The sequence below is a fragment of the Aquarana catesbeiana genome, linkage group LG02 (genome assembly GCF_042186555.1).
Source record: "Aquarana catesbeiana isolate 2022-GZ linkage group LG02, ASM4218655v1, whole genome shotgun sequence".
Classification (NCBI taxonomy): Eukaryota; Metazoa; Chordata; class Amphibia; order Anura; family Ranidae; genus Aquarana; species Aquarana catesbeiana.
Window position 1 is genome coordinate 12,281,754 of NC_133325.1, and position 24,307 is coordinate 12,306,060.

The following is a 24,307-nucleotide window of genomic DNA, read 5'->3' on the forward strand; positions in this document are numbered from 1 at the left end:
TTGTGTCGATTTCTAGCTGACAGTCGCTTCCCCTCTCTCCCTCCTGTGGCTGTCAGCTATAAAGCTATACAGGGAGATCGGTGTTCACAGCTTTCCCTCCCGCTGCACCGATCATTCCCAGCTGTTCTGTGTGCTCCTCCTCCGGTCCCCTCCGTGTCCTTCTCCTCCGGCCCCCCTGTTCTCCTCCGGCCCCCCCGTGTTCTCTTCTGCCCCTCCTGTCCTCCTCCTCTGCCCCCCCTCACCCCCTGCAGCCGGCTCCCCTCCTCTCCTCTTCTGACGGCTGCGGGGGGGGGGTCTGTCAGGAATAGGACACAGTGAGCGAGATCGCTCCTGTGTCCTGTGATAACTGCTCAGTTTATGAATGAACAGGAGCCACTGTCTCCTGTTCATTCATCTTTAGTGCTGAGAAAGGGACTGGGGAATCTGTGTCCTCAGTCCCTTTGTCTGTCTCAAAGGGGAAATGTCAGGGTTCTACAACTAAGGGAGACATATATGAAAAGAGACCAAAAAGCTGCACACCCCGAAATAGATTTATCTAAAGGATTTTTGGATTCCCCAGTGGGGGCTTTAAAACAGCACAGTGCAACATTACAAAAATCATTGATGTTGGTATTGTGAAAATAATTTATTGACAGAGTATCCAGTAAAGTCATGCTTATACAAGATCTGGTCCAATAGTAAGTTCATATTCCATAAAACGGCTTTATGGACTATAATTGTATTTTTATCATTTTATGGAATATGAACTATTGGACCAGATCTTGTATAAGCATGATTTTACTGGATACTCTGTCAATAAATTATTTTCACAATACCAACATCAATGATTTTTGTAATGTTGCACTGTGCCGTTTTAAAGCCCCACTGGGGAATCCAAAAATCCTTTAGATAAATGTCAGGGTTCTGTTTAGACCCCTGACATCTCCCCAAAGCCCCCCAAAAAATATAAGAAAAAATATTGTAAAAAAATTCTAAAAAATTAAAAAGTGTAAAAAAATAAAATTAACTACTGACACCACTCTCCCCTGCCCTACCAACACTGTCCACTGCTCCAACCCCCTCCCCACAAAAAGCATTGTGAAAAAAATGAAAAACAAATTCAATTGTGAAAAAATCAATTATTAAAAATAAAAAAACTACTGACACCGTCCACTGCCACATACCACCCACCCCCTTCACTGTGAAAAAATATTGAGAAAGTGATTCAAAATATATTTTGCCGCGGGGGGGGGGGGGGGGGGGGGTTGGTTGGAGTGGTTGCGGGCGCAGCTGACTACCAATATAAAGAGGAGTTTCAACACTAGCCACCAATGTAATAGGGGTTTACACGGATCACTAATGTAATAGGAGAATTCACAGTAACCACCAATGTAAGGAGGGATTTACACTGACCACTAATGTAAGGGGGACCTTCTGACCACTAATGTAAGGGGGACCTTCACACTGGCCACTAGTGTGAATAAAAGGATTCTACACCAAGCATCAATGTAATAAGAAGAATTACACTGACCACCAATGTAACTGAGACATTTAGCCTGTGTTCACATTTCTGTGTGTTGGGAAAACACACAAAATTGCTTTCTGCTAAAGGGCAGAGACTTGCTGCCCTTTAGCAGATACACATCAGTGCCATTAATTGTTGATGACACCCTCACGCATCTGCTGACATGTGCTGTGCAACCGTGTGATTTTGGAAAAGGGTTTGGTAGTTTCTTCCGCATTTGTAGCGCATAGAGCAGCCCATTGAAATGAATGGGCTGACCTACACGCGCCTTCCATCTTTATCCACCCTGTCAGTACACCTTTGCATCCTTAAACCCCTGCTAACCTCTGCACCCCAAACCTCCCCCATCCTCTCCACTCCAACCCTCCACCCCTTTAACTCTACCTGCCCCCTCTGCTCATCTTTGCACCCACCTTCCTTACCTTCATACGTCCCCTCCTTGCTTAACTGTGTAGAGTTGCCACCTCATCCCTTTAAACCCGGACACATATTGATTACACAGTTTCTGTGGCTGATTAAGGTGGTAATTAAACTCACTTGGTGCCTTATCTGCACTAAATTAGTCTCAGAACCTGTTAGTCATATGTGTTAGGGTTTAAAAGGATGAGGTGGCAACCCTACACCTATGCATCCCAAACTGTGATTCCTTCTCTGCCTACCTCTGCACACCCAACACTACCCCCCCCCCCCCACTAATTTGCTTACCTTTGCAGAACAAGCTAATGTTAGGCTTAATGACCACAGTTGCAGGCAGGACTTTCAAGCATGCCCCTTTATCTACCCAGTGGGCAGCATTCAGTATAGGTGATGGTGGATATGACCTCAGGGGGGTATGATATACATATGAATACTGCCTCTATTTACATATGAATGCTGCCTCTATTTACATATATACTCTATATTCATATTTACTTATGAATGGCGTTGCTATTTACATATTAATTTTAGTATTTACATGTAAACAAACGGTCTGCAGGTGAGTCATCTGTACACAACAATAGGGCAGAGCTGGGCAGCAATAGTAATAGAACTTCACACTGAGATATCTGGACACAGCACGGGACAAAACCTCAAGGGACAAGGGAATTTAAACTGGGATAGTTGCCAAGTAATGAGGCAGCTGCTTTGGGCCCCACAATAATGACAAGGCCCCTTTTGCCCTGCCTTAAAGACGGCCCTGACCATGGAACACAGTGAAGACAGTCATCATCGAGTTGAGAAAATATGGTACAACAGTGACATTACCAAGAACTGGACGTCCCTCCAAACTTGATTAAAAGACGGGAAGAAAACTTATCAGGGAGGCTGTCAAGAGGCCTACAGCAACATTAAAGGAGCTGAAGAAATATCTGGCAAGTACTGGCTGTGTGGTACATGTGACAACAATTTCCCATATTCTTCATATGTCTGGGGTAGAGTAGCAAGACGGAAGCGTTTTCTTACCAGGAAAAACATCCAAGCCCGGCTAAATTTTGCAAAAACACATCTGAAGTCTCCCAAAAGCATGTGGGGAAAATGTGTTATGGTCTGATGAAACCAAGGTTGAACTTTTTTGGCTATAATTGCAAAAGATATATTTTGCACAAAAACAACACCGCACATCAACAAAAGAACACCATACCCACCGTGAACCATGGTGGTGGCAGCATCATGCTTTGGGGCTGTTTTTATTCAGCTTAGTCAATGTAGAGGGAATTATGAACAGTTCCAAATACCAGTCAAAATTTGCACAAAACCTTCAGGCTTCTGCTAGAAAGCTGAACATGAAGAGGAACTTCATCTTTCAGCATGACAACGACCCAAAGCATACATCCAAATCAACAAAGGAATGGCTTCACCAGAAGAAGATTAAAGTTTTGGAATGGCCCAGCCAGAGCCCAGAACTGAATCCCATTGAAAATCTGTGGGGGTGATCTGAAGAGGGCTGTGCACAGGAGATGCCCTCGCAATCTGACAGATTTGGAGTGTTTTTGCAAAGAAGAGCGGGCAAATATTACCAAGTCATGATGTGCCATGCTGATAGACTCGTACCCAAAAAGACTGAGTGCTGTAATAAAACCAAAAGGTACTTCACCAAAGTATTAGTGTAAGGGTGTGCCCACTTATGCAACCATATTATTTTATTTGTACTTCGCTCCACCTAAAAGATTTCAGTTTGCTGTTGTTCAACTGAGCTGTACAGTTTATAGGTCACATTAAAGGTGGAAAAAGTTCCGAAATTATTTATCTTTGTCTCATTTTTTTTTTTTTTACATCACAGAAACCCGACATTTTATATATATATACCGTATTTATCGGCGTATAACACGCACTTTTTTCCCCTTAAAATTTGGGGAAAATCGCAGGTGCGTGTTATACGCCGATCCCCTGCGATCCCAAGCTGTCACATTTTCAAAATCGCCGACCGCGATTTGAAAATGGCGCCGCCGGCGCCGAAATACACAGAGCCGGTCCTCGGCTCTTCCCAGCGGCTCTCGTTCACTTTCGGCTCCACTCGTAGTCCCGAGCGGAGCTATCCGAATCTACTAAAGTAAACGAGAGCCGCCGGGAAGAGCCGAGGACCGGCTCTGTGTATTTCGGCGCCGGCGGCGCCATTTTCAAATCGCGGTCGGCGATTTTGAAGCCCAGAATGGCAGGGATCACTGGGGCAAGGCTGCACTGACAAGGCTGCACTGGGGAAGTCTGCACTGACAAGGCTGCACTGGGGAAGGCTGCACTGGGGAAGGCTGCACTGGGGAAGTCTGCACTGACAAGGCTGCACTGGGGAAGGCTGCACTGACATGGCTGCACTGACAAGGCTGCACTGACATGGCTGCACTGAGAAGGCTGCAATGATGGGCATTTAAATGTAAGTTTTTTTTCCCTTCAACTTCCCTCCTAAAAGTTTTTTTTCCTTAAAATTCCCTCCTTAATTGGGGTGCGTGTTATACGCCGGTGCGTGTTATACGCCGATAAATATGGTATATATATATACCCCTCTCTGCCAATCCCTCCATTGGCTACCACTCGCCCAACGAATTAAATTCAAAATACAAACAATAAGTTACAAAGCCATCCACAACTCTGCCCCCAGCTACATCACTAACCTAGTCTCAAAATACCAACCTAATCGCCATCTCCGTTCCTCCCAAGACCTCCTGCTCTCTAGCTCCCTCATCACCTCCTCCCATATCCGCCTCCAGGACTTCTCCCGAGCCTCGCCCATCCTCTGGAATTCCCTACCCCAATCTGTCAGACTGTCTCCAACTTTATCCACTTTTAGGCGATCCCTGAAAACTTTCCTCTTCAGAGAAGCCTATCCTGCCTCCATCTAACAACTGCACTATTTTCTCCATTAGCTCATCCCCCACAGCTATTACCCTTTTGTATAAGTTGACCCTCCCTCCTAGATTGTAAGCTCTAATGAGCAGGGCCCTCTGATTCCTAACTGTATTGAATTGTATTGTACTTGTACTGTCTGCCCTAATGTTGTAAAGCGCTGTGTAAACTGTCGGCGCTATATAAATCCTGTATAATAATAATAATAATAAATAATATTATATATATATATATATATATATATATATATATATATATATATATATATGTAGCACTGACCCCCTAAGGAGCTACTGATAATTTGATTGGGCCTGCACTCTGCCTCTCAACCCTAGAAAATGGCCTCGACCCCCTAGGAACAAATGCGTGGTAGGGTGGGTGTAAGACCCAATGGTTAAGAGCAACACAGCAACAACACAATATACTGTATATTTACCGCTACCTGGGTATCCGCCACTCCACCAGCTGTAATAAGTAATAGAGTCTCACACAAGGCATCAATGAACCACTTGCAAAAGTTTACTCTGATGAAGAATGGTGAAGAATAACATATGAATAACACAAGTTATTATTATTATTATTATACAGGATTTATATAGCGCCAACAGTTTACGTAGTGCTTTACAACTTGAAGAGGAACTTTATCTTTCAACATGACAATGACCCAAAGCTAAATAAAACCTAAATAATTTCAGAACTTTTTCCACCTTTAATGTGACCGATAAACTGTACAGCTCAGTTGAACAACAGTTATAAATGGCAGAGACATTTGTTCAAAGCAATACTGTTATACCACTTTATCCAATAGCAACCTGGAAGGGTATATGTGAACAGGTGCACAGTGGAATAGTCCTCAATACTTTAATACCTGTATTGAAGCCCCTCCCACTGAGGACTCAGCACACAGAAACTGCACAGACAATGAACACAATGATAAAAGTACAAGTTCCAACTGTATGTTGCTAAATGGCTCCCTCTAGAGTGCAGTTCCAAGTGATACACAATTGTATAGCAGTAAAGCCTTGTGGAGGAATAAAGTAGAACCTCCAGTTGTAGTCTGTTCTTCAGCTAGCTTAATTATACTGCAGTGTATGGTGGTGCACGTATTTGTAATCCAACATAGCAAAGGAAACAGTGACTGTAGAATATGGTGATAATTATTACTTAGTTGCGAGATATTCCCACTGGTAATTCCTTCTGAGAATGAACAGTACAGTACTGACCTTGCAGCATGGGTAAAAAGAAAACAAGGCCCCAAGATCTGATTGCAAAAGGTTCAGATGCAGTTCATCCACAACCGTGGAACTACAGGTCTCAGCGGCAGTCTGTATAGCAGGCAATCACTTTTCAATATCACAGTCACTACTTGTCTAGGCAGATGCCTTCACACCCACCCTGGATCCCTGCTGTCTGTAGATTCCGTCTGTGTAGATGACACCTCCTCCCCGTGTGCTGGAAGGCAGATGGCTTCAAAACCTCTGAAGCGCAGGCTGGTCCTCCTGCTTGATCAGCAGGGCTGCCCACAAGGATCTCTCTGGCAAGCGATCAGCTCTCTGCTACAAGCCGCAGGCTCTCGATCACACACCCACAGCTCCCTGCAGGCAGGTCTTCAATGGCGTCCCAGGAGGAAGAGAGCGAAGCATGGCCGCGCTGTGCCTTTTATTTTCCTACCCAGAATGCAGTTCCTTAACTTGGCCTTGTGGGTAGGTAAGTGGGCATTGTGGGTAGGTAGTTCCTTGACTGATTATTTACAGATGAGTCACTTCCTTATTGAACTACACAGTCCACAATGCATTACAACACTGTGTCTCAGGCATTGAAGGAAAGAAATGTCTTGATTGCGTTAGCATAAACATGGACACTAGAGGGAGCTTTTCCCTTACTTAATTAGCAGCACATGGTTCAATATGGTAACTTTGACAAACCCCTGCGTTACATATATATATATATATATATATATATATACATCTGTGTTTTGTATAAAAAAAAATGTGCAGAAAAAATTAGACAATGCATCCATCCATCCATCTGCTCATCAATCTATCAGTCCAATTATTTGTTCCTCAATCTATCCATCCATTCTTTCGACCCTCAATCCATCTATCCATCCAAACCTCTATCCATTTTTCCATCCACCTATCCATCTGAACCTCTCTCCATTGATCTATCCATCACCCCATCCATCCATCTGAAGTGCTATCCATTTAATCATCCATCTGCTCTGCATCTATACACATGATCATTGATCCATCTCTCCATCCATCCATCCATCCATCCATCCAACAAGCTCTGTTGAGTTTATATGAGGAATTTCCTGCTTCCATCTGTCCCTACATCCTTCCTTCCTTTCATCCAACCCTCCATCCATTAGAACCTCCATTTATCTATCGATCCATACTCCCTCAATCCATCCATCCATCTGCATCCATGGGCCTGATCATTCATCCATCTCTCCATCCATCTTTCTCCACATCCTTCCTTCCTTCCCTGTATCTGTCCATCCATCCATCTGTCTCCCCTTCCCTCCTTCCCTCTATCCATCCATCCATCCATCCATCCATCTGTCTCCCCATCCTTCCTTCCTTCCCTCTATCCGTCCATCCATCTGTCTCCACATCCTTCCTTCCTTCCATGCGTCTATCCACCTGTCCGTCCATCCATCTGTCTCCACATCCATCCTTCCTTCCTTCCTTCCTTCCTTCCTTCCTTCCTTCCTTCCTTCCTTCCTTCCTTCCTTCCTTCCTTCCTTCCTTCCTTCCCTCCATCCATCTGTCCATCCAACTGTTGAGTTTCTATTAGGGATTTGGGAGACCCGGGCAGTATCACCAAATCAGAGAATGATTTCCTCTTCCAGGAAATACACATGTAGAGAAGTCATTGTGTCTTCCTCCTCCCGGTTTTAGATTCCAAGGTCACAGAAGAAATGGATGACGTGTCCTCATATGTGATATGAGATCAGAGGATCGGATTGTCTCTCCTGGAAGCAGAGAGAAGCCTGAGAGAGGAAAGAGATCTCAGGACTGAAGCCGCACAGCTAATTGATTAAACGTTTACATTCCAATTTACATAGAAATAGATATGTGCTATCAAGCCGTGACTGAGTGATAAATGAGCCGAGATTGGGCTAATGTGAGAAGGAAAGCGACTCCCATCAATCCGGTTATTGAAGCGTCCGCGTTGTTTCCGTTATTATGTTTCAGTTTTCTGTTTTCATGGCTTTATTGTCCAAGAAGTATAGAGATATATTCCCCATGAATCTGTATATATATATATATATTAACCCTTTTAGGTCCTGGGTTAATCAAAACGTTAGAGACAAGACCAAATTTTGAAATTTTTGATAAGCTGCAGTTCACTGAACAATAACAATTTGCATACAAAAATAATTCCCATACTGGTTTTTAAGCACATGTCAGATCTTCTTTTGGGGGTTTTGTTGCAGGGGTGTTATTTTGGGCTTTTGTAGGTTGTTTTAGTTTATGTTACTAGGGACATTTTTTTAAGCTTAGGATGCTTAAAACCACTTTAAGATCAGGCCTTTGCAGGAAACGTTTTGCTTACAAGTTTAAATTAGTATTTTTTTGCTCGAAAATTACTTAAAACCCCCAAACATTATATATATATATATTTTTAGCAGAGACCCTAGAGAATAAAATGGTGATCATTGCAATATTTTCTGTCACACCGTATTTGTGCAGAGAAAGAAGTATCACCGCTCTAGGAAGGTCAATTAGGAACAGACCTCTCCTCCATGCTGGAAGTTACAGGTGTCGGCAATGCTTGTAACAATGAAGTGATGAGAAAAAATCCTGGATAGCCGCTCTCAAAGTAATTTTCGCCTTTATTAAATAAAAATCAACAAAAATACATGCCACAGCAGAGAGTGCAGGAAAGCTGATGCATTTCACACTATAATCAGTGCTTAATCATAGCCCAACTGGAATGGCAACAAATTGCGGGACTTAAAAATCTCCATAGGCGATGCTTTAAAAATGTTTACAGGTTACTGGTTTACAGAGGAGGTCTAGTGCTAGAATTAATGCTCTCACTCTAACGATCGCAGCGATACCTCACATGTGTGGTTTGAATACCGTTTACATATGTGAGCGCGACTTCTATCTATCTTCACAAAAGTGAGTACACCCCTAAGTGAAAATGTCCAAATTGGGCCCAAAGTATCAATATTTTGTGTGGCCACCATTATTTTCCAGCACTGCCTTAACCCTCTTGGGCATGGAGATCACCAGAGCTTCACAGGTTGCCACCGGAGTCCTCTTCTACTCCTCCATGATGACATCACGGAGCTGGTGGATGTTAGAGACCTTGCGCTCCTCCACCTTCCATTTGAGGATGTCCCACAGATGCTCAATAGGGTTTAGGTATGGAGACATGCTTGGCCAGTCCATCACCTTTACCCTCAGCTTCTTTAGCAAGGCGGTGATCGTATTGGAGGTGTGTTTGGGGTCATTATCATGTTGGAATACTGCCCTGCGGCCCAGTCTCTGAAGGGAGGGGATCATGCTCTGCTTCAGTATGTCACAGTACATGTTGGCATTCATGGTTCCCTCAATGAAGTGTAGCTCCCCAGTGCCGGCAGCACTCATACAGCCCCAGACCATGACACTCCCACCACCATGCTTGACTGTAGACAAGACACACTTGTCTTTGTACTCCTCACCTGGTTGCCGCCACACATGTCTGACACCATCTGAACCAAATACATTTATCTTGGTCTCATCAGACCACAGGACATGGTTCCAGTAATCCATGTCCTTAGTCTGCTTGTCTTCAGCAAACTGTTTGCAGGCTTTCTTGTGTATCATCTTCAGAAGAGGCTTCCTTCTGGGACGACAGCCATGCAGACCAATTTGATGCAGTGTGCGGCGTATGGTCTGAGCACTGACAGGCTGTCCCCCCACCCCTTCAACCTCTGCAGCAATGCTGGCAGCACTCATACGTCTATTTCCCAAAGACAACCTCTGGATATGACTCTGAGCACGTGCACTCAACTTCTTTGGTCGACCATGGCGAGGCCTGTTCTGAGTGGAACCTGTCCTGTTATAACGCTGTATGGTCTTGGCCACCGTGCTGCAGCTCAGTTTCAGGGTCTTGGCAATCTTCTTACAGCCTAGGCCATCTTTATGTAGAGCATCAATTCTTTTTTTTCAGATCCTCAGGGAGTTCTTTGCCATGAGATGCCATGTTGAACTTCCAGTGACCAGTATGAGAGAGTGAGAGCGATAACACCACATTTAACACACCTGCTCCCCATTCACACCTGAGACCTTGTAACACTAACCAGTCACATGACACCGGGGAAGGAAAATGGCTAATTGGGCCCAGTTTGGACATTTTCACTTAGGGGTGTACTCACTTTTGTTGCCAGCGGTTTAGACATTAATGGCTGTGTGTTGAGTTATTTTGAGGGGACAGAAAATTTACACTGTTATACAAGCTGTACACTCACTACTTTACATTGTAACAAAGTTTAATGTCTTCAGTGTTGTCACATGAAAATATATAATAAAATATTTACAAAAATGTGAGGGGTGTACTCACTTTTGTTAGATACTGTATATGCCATTGCGCTGTGATTTTATTTTACAAATAGACCCCGTTGTGTTAAGGCCGACTGTGCTTTCTGAATGAGCTACCAATAAACCAAACAAAGGCCATAAGCCAAAAAAACACACACCAAGGCAACACAACACTCTTTTGTTGAGAAATGCAATAACCCAAAATATTTATGAAAATTGTTTACACATATGGTAAAGGTAAAAAGTAAAAGCAGTAAAAATAGTAAAAGAAACGTATATATAAAACATCAGCTTAAAGCGTTTACCCCAACACTTCATATTCCTGATATGTGCCTGCTGTGCCATGTACTTGTATGAGAAAGTATCTAGTTCTCTTTGTATTGCTTCCTTTATGTGAAATCCCTGGTCTTCCTGCCAGTCCCTCTGCTTTCCTTTTAAAAACTGACCACACTAAGCAGGAGAACATACCATGGTCAGTTCTCTACATATGCTGGAAACTCAGTGAGCCCTTCTCCGACTTGTTTCCTCCTACTCAATTATACTTGTCCTGACATGCCCCATTCACTGGGAAGCTCAATGTGCTGCTGTTTCCCCCCCCCCCCCCCCCCCAGCTCTTATACAGCTGCAAACAAAGGGAATGTGATCACTTATAAAAAAGGGGAAAACACAATATTTATAGAGTTTTTTTATACCTATACAAAAATCTTTCGCCTTTCATTTCTATTTTAAACTGAATGGGTTGTTTTACAAAGTGATCGTTTACAATCACTTTAAAACTTTGTAAAGTAAAGACAATAAATAACATTTTTGGCACAGTTCTGGTTTCCCTTCTGACTCCATAAACCAGGTGAAGTCTGGGAATCGTCACTATTTAATGAGCAATCTGATGGTCCATAGGATGAGGCCTTGAGTCCATAAATGATCTCTGACAGGCTGACTAGAGAAGTCCGGGAGTGCGGTATTTCTACTGCTCACAAATCCACCGAAATGGCAGACAAGGAACCTCCACAATAACTCTAAAGATTGATTTCCTTTATTAAGTTCTCACTCCTCTTATCTATTGTCCGTCCGCCGTGATCCATCTTGTGCCGCTCGTTTTCCCATTTCTTGGTGCGGCCGTAATTCTGCTCTCATATTGATTTCAATGTTCACCTTCAATGCTTTGTGACTGCCTGACCACGCAGAACGTCATCCGGTGCCACAGATATATCTTGAAGCAGCTTTGTTTTGGGATCTGCATCATCTATACACCACGCTATAATTACCAACCACTCCGTCCAACGGGGGCCTATGTAATGATTGTATAGATAGGGTGTCAGGAAGGCTCTGCCAGAAGACAAGAATAATAGCAGAAGAAAAATCCCTGCTCACCGACTATGTGGAAGAAGAGGCGCGTCAGCGCGCGCCAACGCATATGCGCATGCGCGGACATGCAAGTGCATATGTGCATGCGCAAAGAAATGTGCGCGGCGCATCTCGTGAAAGATAAGGTAGCCAAATGGGCTATTTACAGCGTTCCCTGATTGTCCTGTTCCCTGTTACATGCATCTGCTCTTGAAACTCTGACCTGGCTTGTTCCTGACCATTCCTGTTATCCACCTGCATCGACCCCGGCTTGTTTTTTGACCATTCGTCTGCCTACACATGTGTACTTGATCTGATCGATCTGTGTATGACTTGGCTTGTCTGACTCTGCTTATGTTCCAGTCCATTCAGAGCTACCAACCTGCTAGCACCTGTTTATCAGCTACTGGAACCTGCTCTATGGCTAAACTACCAGCCTGTTCCTGCTTTAGGAAATCTGCTGCCATCTGGCATACTACTCCACCAGCAGCCCAGCAGCAAGCATGTCTACCGGCACTCGTGCGCCACCTGTATACTCTACCAGGGGCCCTGACTCAGAGGTGTAAGGATTAGGGGTTAGGTTTTAGAAGTTAGGGGTTAGGGGTTAGGGTTAGGTGGTTAGGGGGGTTAAGCTTAGAGGGTTAGGGTTTTCCCTTGAAGAACAAGATCAGGACTTAGAGACTGGATTAGGGACCTCCCCCAAAGATTAAAGGTCAGGAGGCATGTCCCCAAAGGTCAAAAGTAAGGAAGTGTGGCTTATCCCTACCCAAGTGTGCTTACCAAGTGTATTAAAACAGCTCGCGCGCTGCGCACTCTCGCTAACCCTAGCTAAGTTGGGGTATAAACCAAGTCAGGGAATGAACAAATCCAAAGGTGTAAGAGAGGCCTTCCTCTGCATAGACCAGGCTCTACCCACCAGGTACATGACATAGGGACATGGATGGCTTGTTGAAGTAAAGTGCATGGAAACCCTAATAATCAACGTTTTATTTTTATTTGCTTCCTTTTGGTCTGTTATGCACTTGGAGGCTATGAATATGCATGCATCATACATACTAGGGGGAGTACAACTGGGGGGATGTGTAGTGGAGAAAGATCTGAGTAGATTTTGGTAGATCATAAGCTCAATAATAACATGCAATACCAAGCTGTGGTTTCCAAAGCAAGCAAAGTCCTTTCTAGAGAGGTATGGACTCCAGAGAGAAATATCATTTTGCCCCCCTGTACAAATCATTAGTAAGACCTCATCTGGAATATGCAGTTCAGTTTTGGGCTCCAGTTCTCAAAAAGGATATTGGGGAACTGGAGAAAGTGCAGAGAAGGGCAAAAAACTGATAAGAGTCATGGAAGAGCTCAGCTATGAGGAAAGATTAGAGGAACTGAATGTATTCTCTCTTGAGTAGAGGAGAATAAGGGGGGATATGACATGTATAAATATATAAAAGGTCCATATAGTGAACTTGGTGTTGAGTTATTCATTTTAAGGTCATCATAGAGGACAAGGGGGCACTCTTTACATCTGGAGGAAAAAAGATTTCATCTCCAAATACGGAAAGGTTGCCTCACAGTAAGAGCTGTGGAAATGTGGAATAGACTCCCTCCAGAGGTGGTTCTGGCCAGCTCAGTAGATTGCTTTAAGAAAGTCCTGGATTCTTTCCTAAATGTACAGAATATAACTGGGTACTAACATTTATAGGTAAAGTTGATCCAGGGAAAATCCGATTGCCTCTCGGGGATCAGGAAGGATTTTTTCCCCCTGCTGTAGCAATTTGGATCATGCTTTGCTGGGGTTTTGTGCCTTACTCTGGATCAACTGTGGGTGAAGGATTGTATATATGGGATTGTATTATTATTATTTTTTTTTTTTTGGTTGAACTGGATGGACTTGTGTCTTTTTTCAACCTGACTAACTATGTAACTATGTTTAATTGGAAGCATTTTGCACTGTGCCTTTATACTGTTTTACTTGTTTCTTTTCAGCTACTTTGCAGTAAAATAAATTTTTGAGTGTAGCCTCAAATAACACAGCCTATAAAGCTGGGCATAAACAAGTATCATCATCCAGAATTTATATAGGAAAAGAGGGGGTGGGTAGGAGCGTGAGGACTATCTCAGTACTGATACACATTAATAAATTTAGGATAAAAATTAAATAATTTATTACATACAAAAAACAAACATAGATCTCAATAAAAATTCAAAAACAGTATACAAATACTCAAAGGTTTCCCCAAGGAGTATCTGATGATGGAGTTTTTTTCATAGATTAACCAGTCCTCTACTAGTTTCACGGTACACAGACCTCCTTGTCTGCCTCCTTCTTGCCCCTCATTCTTTCTTTTTTCCCCCCTGGAGTATGGTATATCATCTTTAAAGCAAAGTTCCACCCAAAAATGGAACGTCCGCTTTTCGGAATCCTCCCCCCGTCCGGTGTCACATTTGGCACCTTTCAGGGAGGAGGAGGGAGCAGATACCTGTCTAATCAAGGTATTTGCTCCCACTTCCAGGCATGGATAGCTGCAGTATCCATGGATATCTATGCCATGTCCGGTGCCTCCTCCGTCCCCCCCCCCCCACACACACTGTAATCTGGGAGACATGCAGGTCCCAGAAGACAGCAGGGACCAGTGGATCACGCAGCGCCACTCGCGCATGCGCAGTAGGGAACCAGCCTATGAAGCCGCAAGGCTTCACCTCCTGATTCCCTTACCGAAGATGGCGGTGAAGATGGCGGCGCCTCCATCCGAGAGCCCGAGGGACAGATCGGCTTCGTGTGCCGACATCGCGGGTGCCCTGGACAGGTAAGTGTCCATATTTTAAAATTCAGCAGCTGCAGTATTTGTAGCTGTGACTTTAAATAAAAAAAAAATGTGTCGGAACTCCGCTTTAAGCATTGAAGTTATCTGTTTGGGGAGGTTATAATCTTTTTAAACTTAATGTATATCTGCACCTCCCCGTTCCGCACCATTCCTTTTCTCCCTCCCCCCCCTTCCTCCCACATTCCCCACCCCAGCCCCCCCCCCTTTTTCTCCTTCACCCCCCCTTTTTCCCCCTCTCTCTTCCCCACTTTTCTCTCTCAGCCTCCCCCTTCCCTCCCTATTCCCACCCCCCTTGTTCCTCCTTTCTCTTCCCTCTCCCCTTCCCCCCCACTCTTTCTTCCTTCCCCCTTTTTTTACCCCTCCCCCCCTTTTCCACCCCCCTCCTCTCCCCCCACTAATACCTAACCAAACCCACCCCCCCGCCACCGTTTTTTTCCTTCGAGCCCCCCTTTCCTGTTCCACCCCCCCCTTTTTTCCCCCCATTGGTCTTTTTTCCCCTCCCCCTTGCTCATCCTCTCTTCCCTCCACATCATCCTTCCCCTCCCCGGTGCACTATACAATTTTTATGGTTATCATTCCACCAACCATTGTGTATATATATATTCCTATTCCGATCTAGGTTTATTATCCGCACAATCCCCCGTGTTCGATGCAGGGGGGAAACCTTTGAGTAGCTGGGTCCTGTACCTGGTGTTGGGCCTGTTGGGTAAGTAACTTCACAGTGATACTGCTGAGCTTTATGTACTAATATGCTTTTGTATGTTTTGTCTTTTGCCTTGTACCTTATTATGTTATTTGTTTTATAGATTATTCCTCCTGACGAAGCCGTCTGTGTACCACGAAACTAGTAGAGGACTGGAAAAAACTCCATCATGTGATACTTCTTGGGGAAACCTTTGAGTATTTGTATACTGTTTTTACATTTTTATTGAGATCTATGTTTGTTTTTTATATGTAATAAATGATTTAATTTTTACCCTAAATTTATTAATGTTTATCAGTACCGAGATAGTCCACCAAAAACTTTTGTTGGGTTAGAGTGCATGTTTGGACAGCCTCAGCAACTGTCCTCACACTCCTACCCTCCCTCTCTTTTCCTACCTTTTTTGCAGTAAAGCAAAGAAACAAAACCCATTTAACCTCCAGAAGATTTACCCCCCTTCATGACCAGGCCATTTTTTTAAATACGGCACTGTTACTTTAACTGAAAATTGTGCGGTCGTGCGACGCAGTACCCAAAAAAATTGATGTAATTTTTTCCCACAAATAGATCTTTCTTTTGGTGGTATTTAAACACCTCTGCGGTTTTTGTTTATTGTTCTACATACAAAAAAAGACCGACAATTCTGAAAAAAACAAAAACTATATTTTTTTACGTCCTGCTATAAAAAACATCCAATGAGAAAAATTGAAATTCTTCTTTAGTTTAGGCCAATATGTATTCTGCTACATACTTATGGTAAAAAAAAATCCCAATTAGCGTTTATTGATTGGTTTGCGCAAATATAGTGTCTAAAAGTTATGGGATATATACTGGAAATGTTATTTATTCATCATAGCTTGTGTTATAGTGGGTCCACGATATCCATAGCAAACAGGACTACAGGCTACTCAAGCTACTGCAGAAAACCTGGTCTTGTTTCTCGCTTGTACTGTGGCTTCTAGTGTTATCCCATCTGGCATAATCTTCTTTGGTCTTGTGGAGTCCCCATCTGGGAAAATCCCCCTTTCAGCTTGTGCTGCTGGCCCTTTTCTTTTTTTTAGAAAGTTTGGGTAGCCAATCCCACATACGTGTATCCCTTCCTACCTCTTCCTTTCTACGTTGCTTTCTCACAGAGCAGGTAAGTAGATCATGTCTGTTATTTTTTTTTTTAAAGAAAAAAAATAATGTAATAAATGTATAATAATAGTTTTGAGTTTGTCACTAGCCAAAAATAAGATAAGTTTGTGCTACATGTATAGTAACTAATTGCATGCAAAGAATTTTTAATTTTTTTAATAAAAGTGATAAAGTGAGATTGAGGATGGGAACCGGTTTCTTGGCCTTTTTTTTGGCATGCCAAAGGTTTTATATTGAGTGGTTGCAGGGGGTAAAGGCTGATAATAGTCTTGCCATCTTTCAAGGTCTTTACAGGTTTGAAGTCCCAAGAAAAGAAGAACAAAAAGGGACTGTACTGAACTGGAATTCAACACATTACAACAGTTAAAATATATATATCATTTTATTATACAGTGCATCCGGAAAGTATTCACAGCGCTTCACTTTTTCCACATTTTGTTATGTTTCAGTCTTATTCCAATATGGATTAAATTCATTATTTTCCTCAAAATTCTACAAACAATACCCCATAATGACAACATGAAAGAAGTTTGTTTGAAATCTTTGCAAGTTTTTTAAAAATAAAAAAGGAAAAAAAATCCCATGTACATAAGTATTCAGTCTTTGCTCATGACACTCAGAATTGAGCTCAGGTGCATCCTGTTTCCACTGATCATCCTTGAGATGTTTCTACAACTTGATTGGAGTCCACCTGTAGTAAATTCAGTTGATTGGACATGATTTGGAAAGGCACACACCTGTCTATACAAGGTCCCACAGTTAACAGTGCATGTCAGAGCACAAACCAAGCCATGAAGTCCAAGGAATTGTCTGTAGACCTTTGAGACAGGATTTTAGCACAGATCTGGGGAAGGTTACAGAAACAGTTCTGCAGCATTGAAGGTCCCAATAAGCACAGTGGCCTCCATTATCCGTAAATAGAAAAAGTTTGGGACCATCAGTCTTCCCAGCCAAACTGAGCGATCGGGGGAGAAGGGCCTTAAGGAGGTGACCAAGAACCCGATGGTCACTCTGATGGAGCTCCAGAGTTTATCTGTGGAGAGAGGAGAACCTTCCAGAATAACAACCATCTCTGCAGCATTCCACCAATCAGGCCTGTATGGTAGAGTGGCCAGACGTAAGACAGTCCTCAGTAAAAGGCACATGGCAGCCCGCCTGGAGTTTGTCAAAAGGCACCTGAAGGACTCTCAGAGCATGAGAAGCGATTCTCTGGTCTGATGAAACAAAGATTGAACTCTTTGGCCTGAATGGAAAGCGTCATGTCTGAAGGAAACTAGGCAGCGCTCATCACCTGGCCAATACCATCCCTACAATGCAGCATGGTGGTGACAGCATCATGCTGTGGGGATGTTTTTCTGTGGCAGGAACTGGAAGACTAGTCAGGGTGGAGGGAAAGATGAATTCAGCAATGTACAGAGACACCCTTGATGAAAACCTGCTCTAGAGCGCTCTGGACATCAGACTGGGGTGAAGGTTCATCTTCCAACAGGACAACGACCCTTTTTTTTTTTTTTGTCCTTTGGGGGGGTGGGGGGTGGGGGTTCCAGGATAAAATAAAGAAGAGAGCTAGAGAATCTAGGAACACGTGAGACATTGGTGATGATAAATATATTAAGCATTTGGACCATGGTGTAGGGGAAAGATAGAGATACATATTGTGGAATATTAAGTTAATTTGAATGTCATTAAATATATATGCATGCACATCTATGTAATTGATGTAATGTGAAGTAATGTATTCCCTACCACTCTTTTGGATAAACAAATAAAAAAAAAACATAAAAAAAAAAACTCTGTGAATTGTCCTTAAGTGGCCCAGCAAGAGCCCAGACTTGAACCCGATTGACCATCTCTGGAGAGATCTGAAAATGTCTGTGTACTGATGCTCCCCATCCAACCTGATGAATCTTGAGAGGTCCTGCAAAGAAGAATGGGAGAAACTGCCCAAAAATAGGTGTGTCAAGCTTGTAGCATCATACTCAAAAAGATTTGAGGCTGTAATTGGTGCCAAAGGTGCTTCACCAAAGTTTTGAACAAAGGCTGTGAATACTTATGTATAGGGGATTGTTTTTCATTTTTTTTATTTTTAATAAATTTGCAAAGATGGCAAACTTCTTTCACGTTGTCATTATGGGGTGTTGTTTGTATATTTTTGAGGAAAATAATGAGTTTAGTCAATTTTTCGAATAAGATTGTAACATAACAAAATGTGGAAAAATCGGAAGCTCTGTGAATACTTTCCAGATGCACTGTATAATATGACAGATGTACCTAAAAACCAAAATGATGGGCATTACCCTTGTTGCATAGTTGTCTGACAAAATACCTCCCGGCCTTAACCTACCATCATTATATTATCAACATATTAGTACACCAGTTCCAGGTTGATAATGTCCAAACCATCAATTAGGAACACATAGTGGGAAGGTTTGGTAAAAAAAAAGGAATAAAAAAAGCCCTACATGTTTTGTAGACCAACAGTCTACTTCTTCAGGAGACGATAGAAGGCAGACAATATTGTAACGTACATACATTAGTTTACTCAATACAATGTAGTATCATCATTCGCACAGGGAAGGGGGAACACAAGGAAAGTACACTGAGTAAATGTGTAGGTCCACAGAGTCACAATATATTTCAGTTTCAACCTTTTGGTATATTTAAGGGGAAACACAAATTGAGTTCCTAATCCTGACTGGTCCTAACCTTTGCGCCAAGGTGATAATATAATCACAGGATGGTTGGTTAAGTATTTATTTTTTTGGTAATAAGAAAACTACGCAACAATGTAATAAAATTATGAAGAATTTGAAGTTGGATTCTAGTTCAATACATTTGAAGTTCGTTCTTTAAATGTCAATGTGTTAATATTTGGGATGATGGTACAATACAATGGTTTTGATTATCCAGATCATTAGCATGCATATACCATTTTTTTATGGTCATTTATAAGAAGAAATGTTTTAAATTATGGATTGTGTAAGCAACACAAGATCTATGTATTTCCTTTTATTTTCCAGACATCTCAGGTAAAGATCATGTACATACAGTGCTGTATTATGTGTAGCCTAAAATAAGGATAGGTATGGAGTTCATCCTCATCCTGACCACCAAGTATGATTATGAAATCACTGGAATGAACCATGGATAGGAACCCCAGCTACGCACCCAGGATGGTGGGATCACCAACATGGGGACAGATTCTCCACACACACACACCAATGTTAATATAGTTTTATTCTGATAAAATACATTCACAATAAAAATGGTCAATAAAAGACATAAGGCACTAACATAGTTTTGAGGCTCAGGACCTCTAATGCACAGAGGGGTGGGTATGTTCACCATGATATGTAGTCATTATATATCGCTTCATTTCCCAAAGAAAATACTTCAGCCTTCCATTGGCCATTATTGCTCCAAAAGCACTATTGCACTGTAACAGAGAACTGTTTGGCACTATGTACAGTAGTAGAGAGCTGTATAGGATTGTGGTTGGAGAGCAGTATGGTGCTCTGGTGGTGAGCAATAAGGCACTGTGGTGAAGAACAGTACAGCGCTTTGGTGGAGAACAATAGGACACTGTTGGAGAATAGTACATCACTGTGGTGGAAAGCAATAAGGCACTGTAGTGGAGAACAGTACGGAACTGTGGCGAGGGACACTATGGCACTATGGTGGAGAACAGTTGGGCACTATGAACAATATGGGACTATGGTGAAGAACAGTACAGAACTGTGCTGGAGAACAGTTGTGCTGGAGAACAGTTAGGCACTGTGGTGAACAATATGGTACTGCAGTGGAGAACAGTTAGGCACTGTGGTGGAGAACAATATAGTACTGCAGTGGAGAACAGTATGGCACTGTGGTGGAGAACAATATGACACTATGGTGAAAAACAGTACAGAACTGTGGTGGGGAACACTATGGCACTTTGGTGGAGAACAATACAGCACATTAGTAAAGTACAGTACAGAACTGTGGTGGAAACCAGTATGGCATTGTGGTGGAGAACAATATGGCACTATGGTGGAGAACAGTACAGTAATTTAGTGGAGAGCAGTACAGCACTGTGGTGGAGAGGTAAGGAGAAGTATGGGTGACATGGATTCTTCCTACTGGCTATCCTGCAATGAGATCCTATTAGGACTTGAAGACTAGAGCAGTGACCGGTGAGGGGACCGGTCAGAGATGGACACAGACTACATTGCTTGATCAGTGGTGGTTTCCACACCTGAAAGAAACATTTGTGGAAGGATATATAACAGCAGAGGCAAATTTAAAACTGATTTAGAAATTTGTTTTTAACCCTGTTGGATAAGATTTGGAAATGGTAGAATTGATTGGGGTGGTGGGGGAAGCAAAAAATGCCTACAGATGGGCTTTATATTTGTGTCTGTGTACATTTGGAAGACTAGAAGGAGGAATCAAAAGAGAAGTAAATGCTATTTAGCTATCATAGTGCATAAAAGTTTCATACATAAGATAAATTCACCTAGAAGGCCATGTCCCTTGTCATTTAAAAGAACCTAGACTTTGCTCATTCTGTTAAAAACCCAGAACTTCTAAGCATGAAGAAGCATGTACCTCTAACCCCTATTTCCCACAATGCAGAGTAGTCAATCATCAGACTTGAGTATTGCCATATACACCACCATTACATACATATAGCGCTCGTGGAAAAATCAGGACTCCTACCTCCTATTAGGAGGAAACACCTTGACCTGAAATCGGCCTTAAATCAGAAATCGACCTTCGACATTAAGATTCATAAGTCCAATGAAGACATTTCAGGCATTATTAATAAGCATTATATATACACACAAGAGGAATAGTGATACAGGAACAACCACAAGTATTTCCTCAAGATTCACTTGAATACTGTACATCACTCTCATAGTTGGCCTCTTTTATAGGGGAGGGGACGATGTGCTTTCAAATTCTTTAGAAACAATTCCCTATTAATAATCACTAATATGTCTTATATTGGACTTCTGGATCCTAATACTATAAAGCCAATGTTTGTTCCATGCTCTTGAAGACTTATTGAGACATTTCAAGACTCCTCATATTTCTCTAGTGTATATAGTATATGTACTGAAAAGTTGTTGATGGTCAAGAGTTTCAACTTTTTGGAGTCGCCTTTGGATCCTGTTTTTTTTTTTTTGTTTTTTTAATGTGAATACATTTATGCATTATTGATAAATGTGTAGGCCATGAAGTGTGTGGCCTTTTCATGAATTTTCTGGTAAAGTATTCTTCTGAACACTGGTCTAGACTTTAGATTGGATCCATCCACTTTGTAATTTTGTTGTATAATTGAGAGAATGGTTGGGCAAGAAAATGGCAAACAGCAGTATGATTGCACTTCTTATAATTCTATGATGATCTGCGGTTTCCACAATCCTTTCTATTAGCAGCAGCATGAAGGAAACAAGGAGCAAGTTGAGGAACCAGTCATATAGTATTGGTGCTTTCTGATCCCTGAATTCACATTAGGTGCTTGAAACCATTTACATCACTCCTGGTGTTCAATAGGAACATTTCATTACAGGATTTTCCCCATATAGAGATAGAAATAAAGAGATCCAAGGAATGATGGTACAAGTTAATAAAATAAACTTGATTCTTGAAGCCTAGTCACTGGCCTATGTTGGGTAGTTGGCATAATTTTGGTGCATCTCACAGAACCAGTTTTTAAGCAACATTGATTTGGTTGGTTTTGGTCCAGATGGAGTTGGAGAGCGTCCATCAGATTGCTTATCTAATTATCAGCTGTATAATTTATCGTTCTTGTTCAGCTGGTAGAACCTGAAATCCACGGACAGCCTGACAAGAGTCATTGGTTGATATCTTAACCAGCTTCTGATATCTCTCCAAGATATTGCGCAACAGCTACTGTCATGGAGAAGGAGGCGTGTGCCCGCTCAGGGGTTGAGAGTTTGTGGAATGTGTGGACTAAACCACCATCAATGGAGGGTCTATAAAGACTTGAAATATGCAGATTTTATAGCTGGTTCAGATTTTTACCGTTGCCTTTTTCTCATTTAACGTGTGGGATTCTGGGTCTTTTTCTGCTTCTTGTGGAACATTATCTTTGTGGCGTATTACAAAATAAAGAGCAATGAACAAGATCAAAGCTACAATCTCAAAGAGGATCTGGAGTCCAATGAACCTAGAGAGGACACAGGAGAATGGTGAGGTCAGCATGGTAAAATAGGTGGCAATGAAATACTTAAACAGGACCTAGCCAGGGGTTGGGAAGGCAGAGAACCTGCAGTGTCAGTGCCCCTCTGGAAACTGGTCACCCCATGGGGTGCTCTTAGTAAAAAAAAAAGGGTGCACAGTACAAAACCCTCCAAAATCCCTCAATAATTGGTGGTCAGTGCTATTTTAAAAACTCCCCCCCATCATTGGTAGTGTGTACCATTTTTAGCAACCCCCCCAACATTAGTAGTCAGTAACACATAGCTTCTCAATCCCCCATCCCCCCCCATCATTGCTGGTCAGTGGCACTTTTTAGAACTCTCTCCCCCGCCATCCATCATTGGTGGTCAGTGGCTCTTTCATTGGTTGTCCTTTTTACTTTTTGAACCCCCCATCATTGGTGGTCAGTGGCACTTTAAACTCACCATCTTTGTCAATAGCACTTTAAATTCCCCACCCCAACCCCCATCATTTGGATCAGTGGCGCTTTAAATGCACCCCACCCCTTCACCCTCCAAAATTGTTCTCACAATCATTGGTGGTCAGTGCCATTTTTAGCAACCCCCCCCCCCCATCATAAGTGGTCAGTAGCACTTTTAACTTTTCAACCCCAGCATGACTGGTGGTCGTTGGCACTTTCGACCTTTCATCTCCCCCATCATTGGTAGTCCGTGGCACTATAAAACTCCCCCACCCCATCATTGGTGGTCAGTGGCGCTTTCAACCTTTCAACTCCTCATCATTGTTAGTCCGTGGCACTTTATTCTTCCCCCACCCCATTATTGGTGGTCAGTGGCTCTTTAAACGTGATTCTAAAGGCAAAAGGTTCTTTATCCTAATGCATTCTATGCATTAGGATAAAAAATTCTTCTGTGTGCAGCAGCCCCCCTCGACACTCCCTCCTCATTCGCTGGAGACAGCAGTGGGCACCATTGGCTTCCGCTGCTGTCAATTTAAAATCAGTGAGACAATGAGGAAGGGGGAGGGGGCAAGACGTGGCTGCGTGTCTGAATGGACACACACACACAGCAGTAGCTCGGCTTGGGTGCCCCCATAGTAAGCTGCTTGCCGTGGGGGCAACTCGGCAGGAGGGAGGGGCCAGGAGCGCCAGCGGGGGAACCGAGAAGAGGAGGATCTGGGCTGCTCTGTGAAAAACCTCTGCACAGAGCAAGCAAGTATAACGTTTTTGTTAACTTTAAACGAAAAAAAAAACAAAAAAGACTTTAATATCACTTTATACTCTCCATCATTGATTTGTCATTGGCACTTTAATCCCCACACCCCATCATTTAAATCAGTGGCACTTTAAACTCACCCCGCCCCTTTACCCTAAAAAATGATCTTACAATCTTTGGTGGTCAGTAGCACTTTTAACTCTTCAAACCCCCCCCCCCCCCCCCCCATCATTGGTTGTAATTGGTTCTTTTAAGCTTTCAATCCCCCATCCCTTCTAGTCAGCGGCACTTTAAGACTCTCCCCACCCTATCATTGGTGATCACTGACCATCCGTTTAAACTCTCCATCATTGGCACTTTTTTAACCCTCCACCACCACCCATCATTGGTCAGTGACTCTTTTATCATTGGTGATCATTGGCACTTTTAAACCCCCCCCCCCCAGATCCACCTCCCATCATTCACTTTTTTAACCCCCCGCCCCCACCATCCATCATTGGTCAGTGACTCTTTCAACTCTCCATCATTGGAGGTCATTGGCACTTTTAAACCCCGCACCCCAC

The 24,307-nt window shown here is 42.8% G+C and overlaps 1 protein-coding gene across 5 annotated transcripts in view; it reads right to left on the reverse strand.

Moving 5' to 3' along the window:
* Positions 1-19,581: 19,581 nt before the first annotated feature.
* SLCO2B1 (solute carrier organic anion transporter family member 2B1) overlaps positions 19,582-24,307 on the reverse strand; it is a 151,961-nt gene continuing 147,235 nt past the window's right edge. For all 5 annotated transcript variants that reach the window (XM_073612564.1, XM_073612562.1, XM_073612567.1 and 2 more), the window contains exon 15: positions 19,582-22,537. In XM_073612564.1, the coding sequence (XP_073468665.1) occupies positions 22,381-22,537 (157 nt within the window). In that variant the 3' untranslated portion in view covers positions 19,582-22,380. The remainder of the gene's footprint in view (positions 22,538-24,307) is intronic.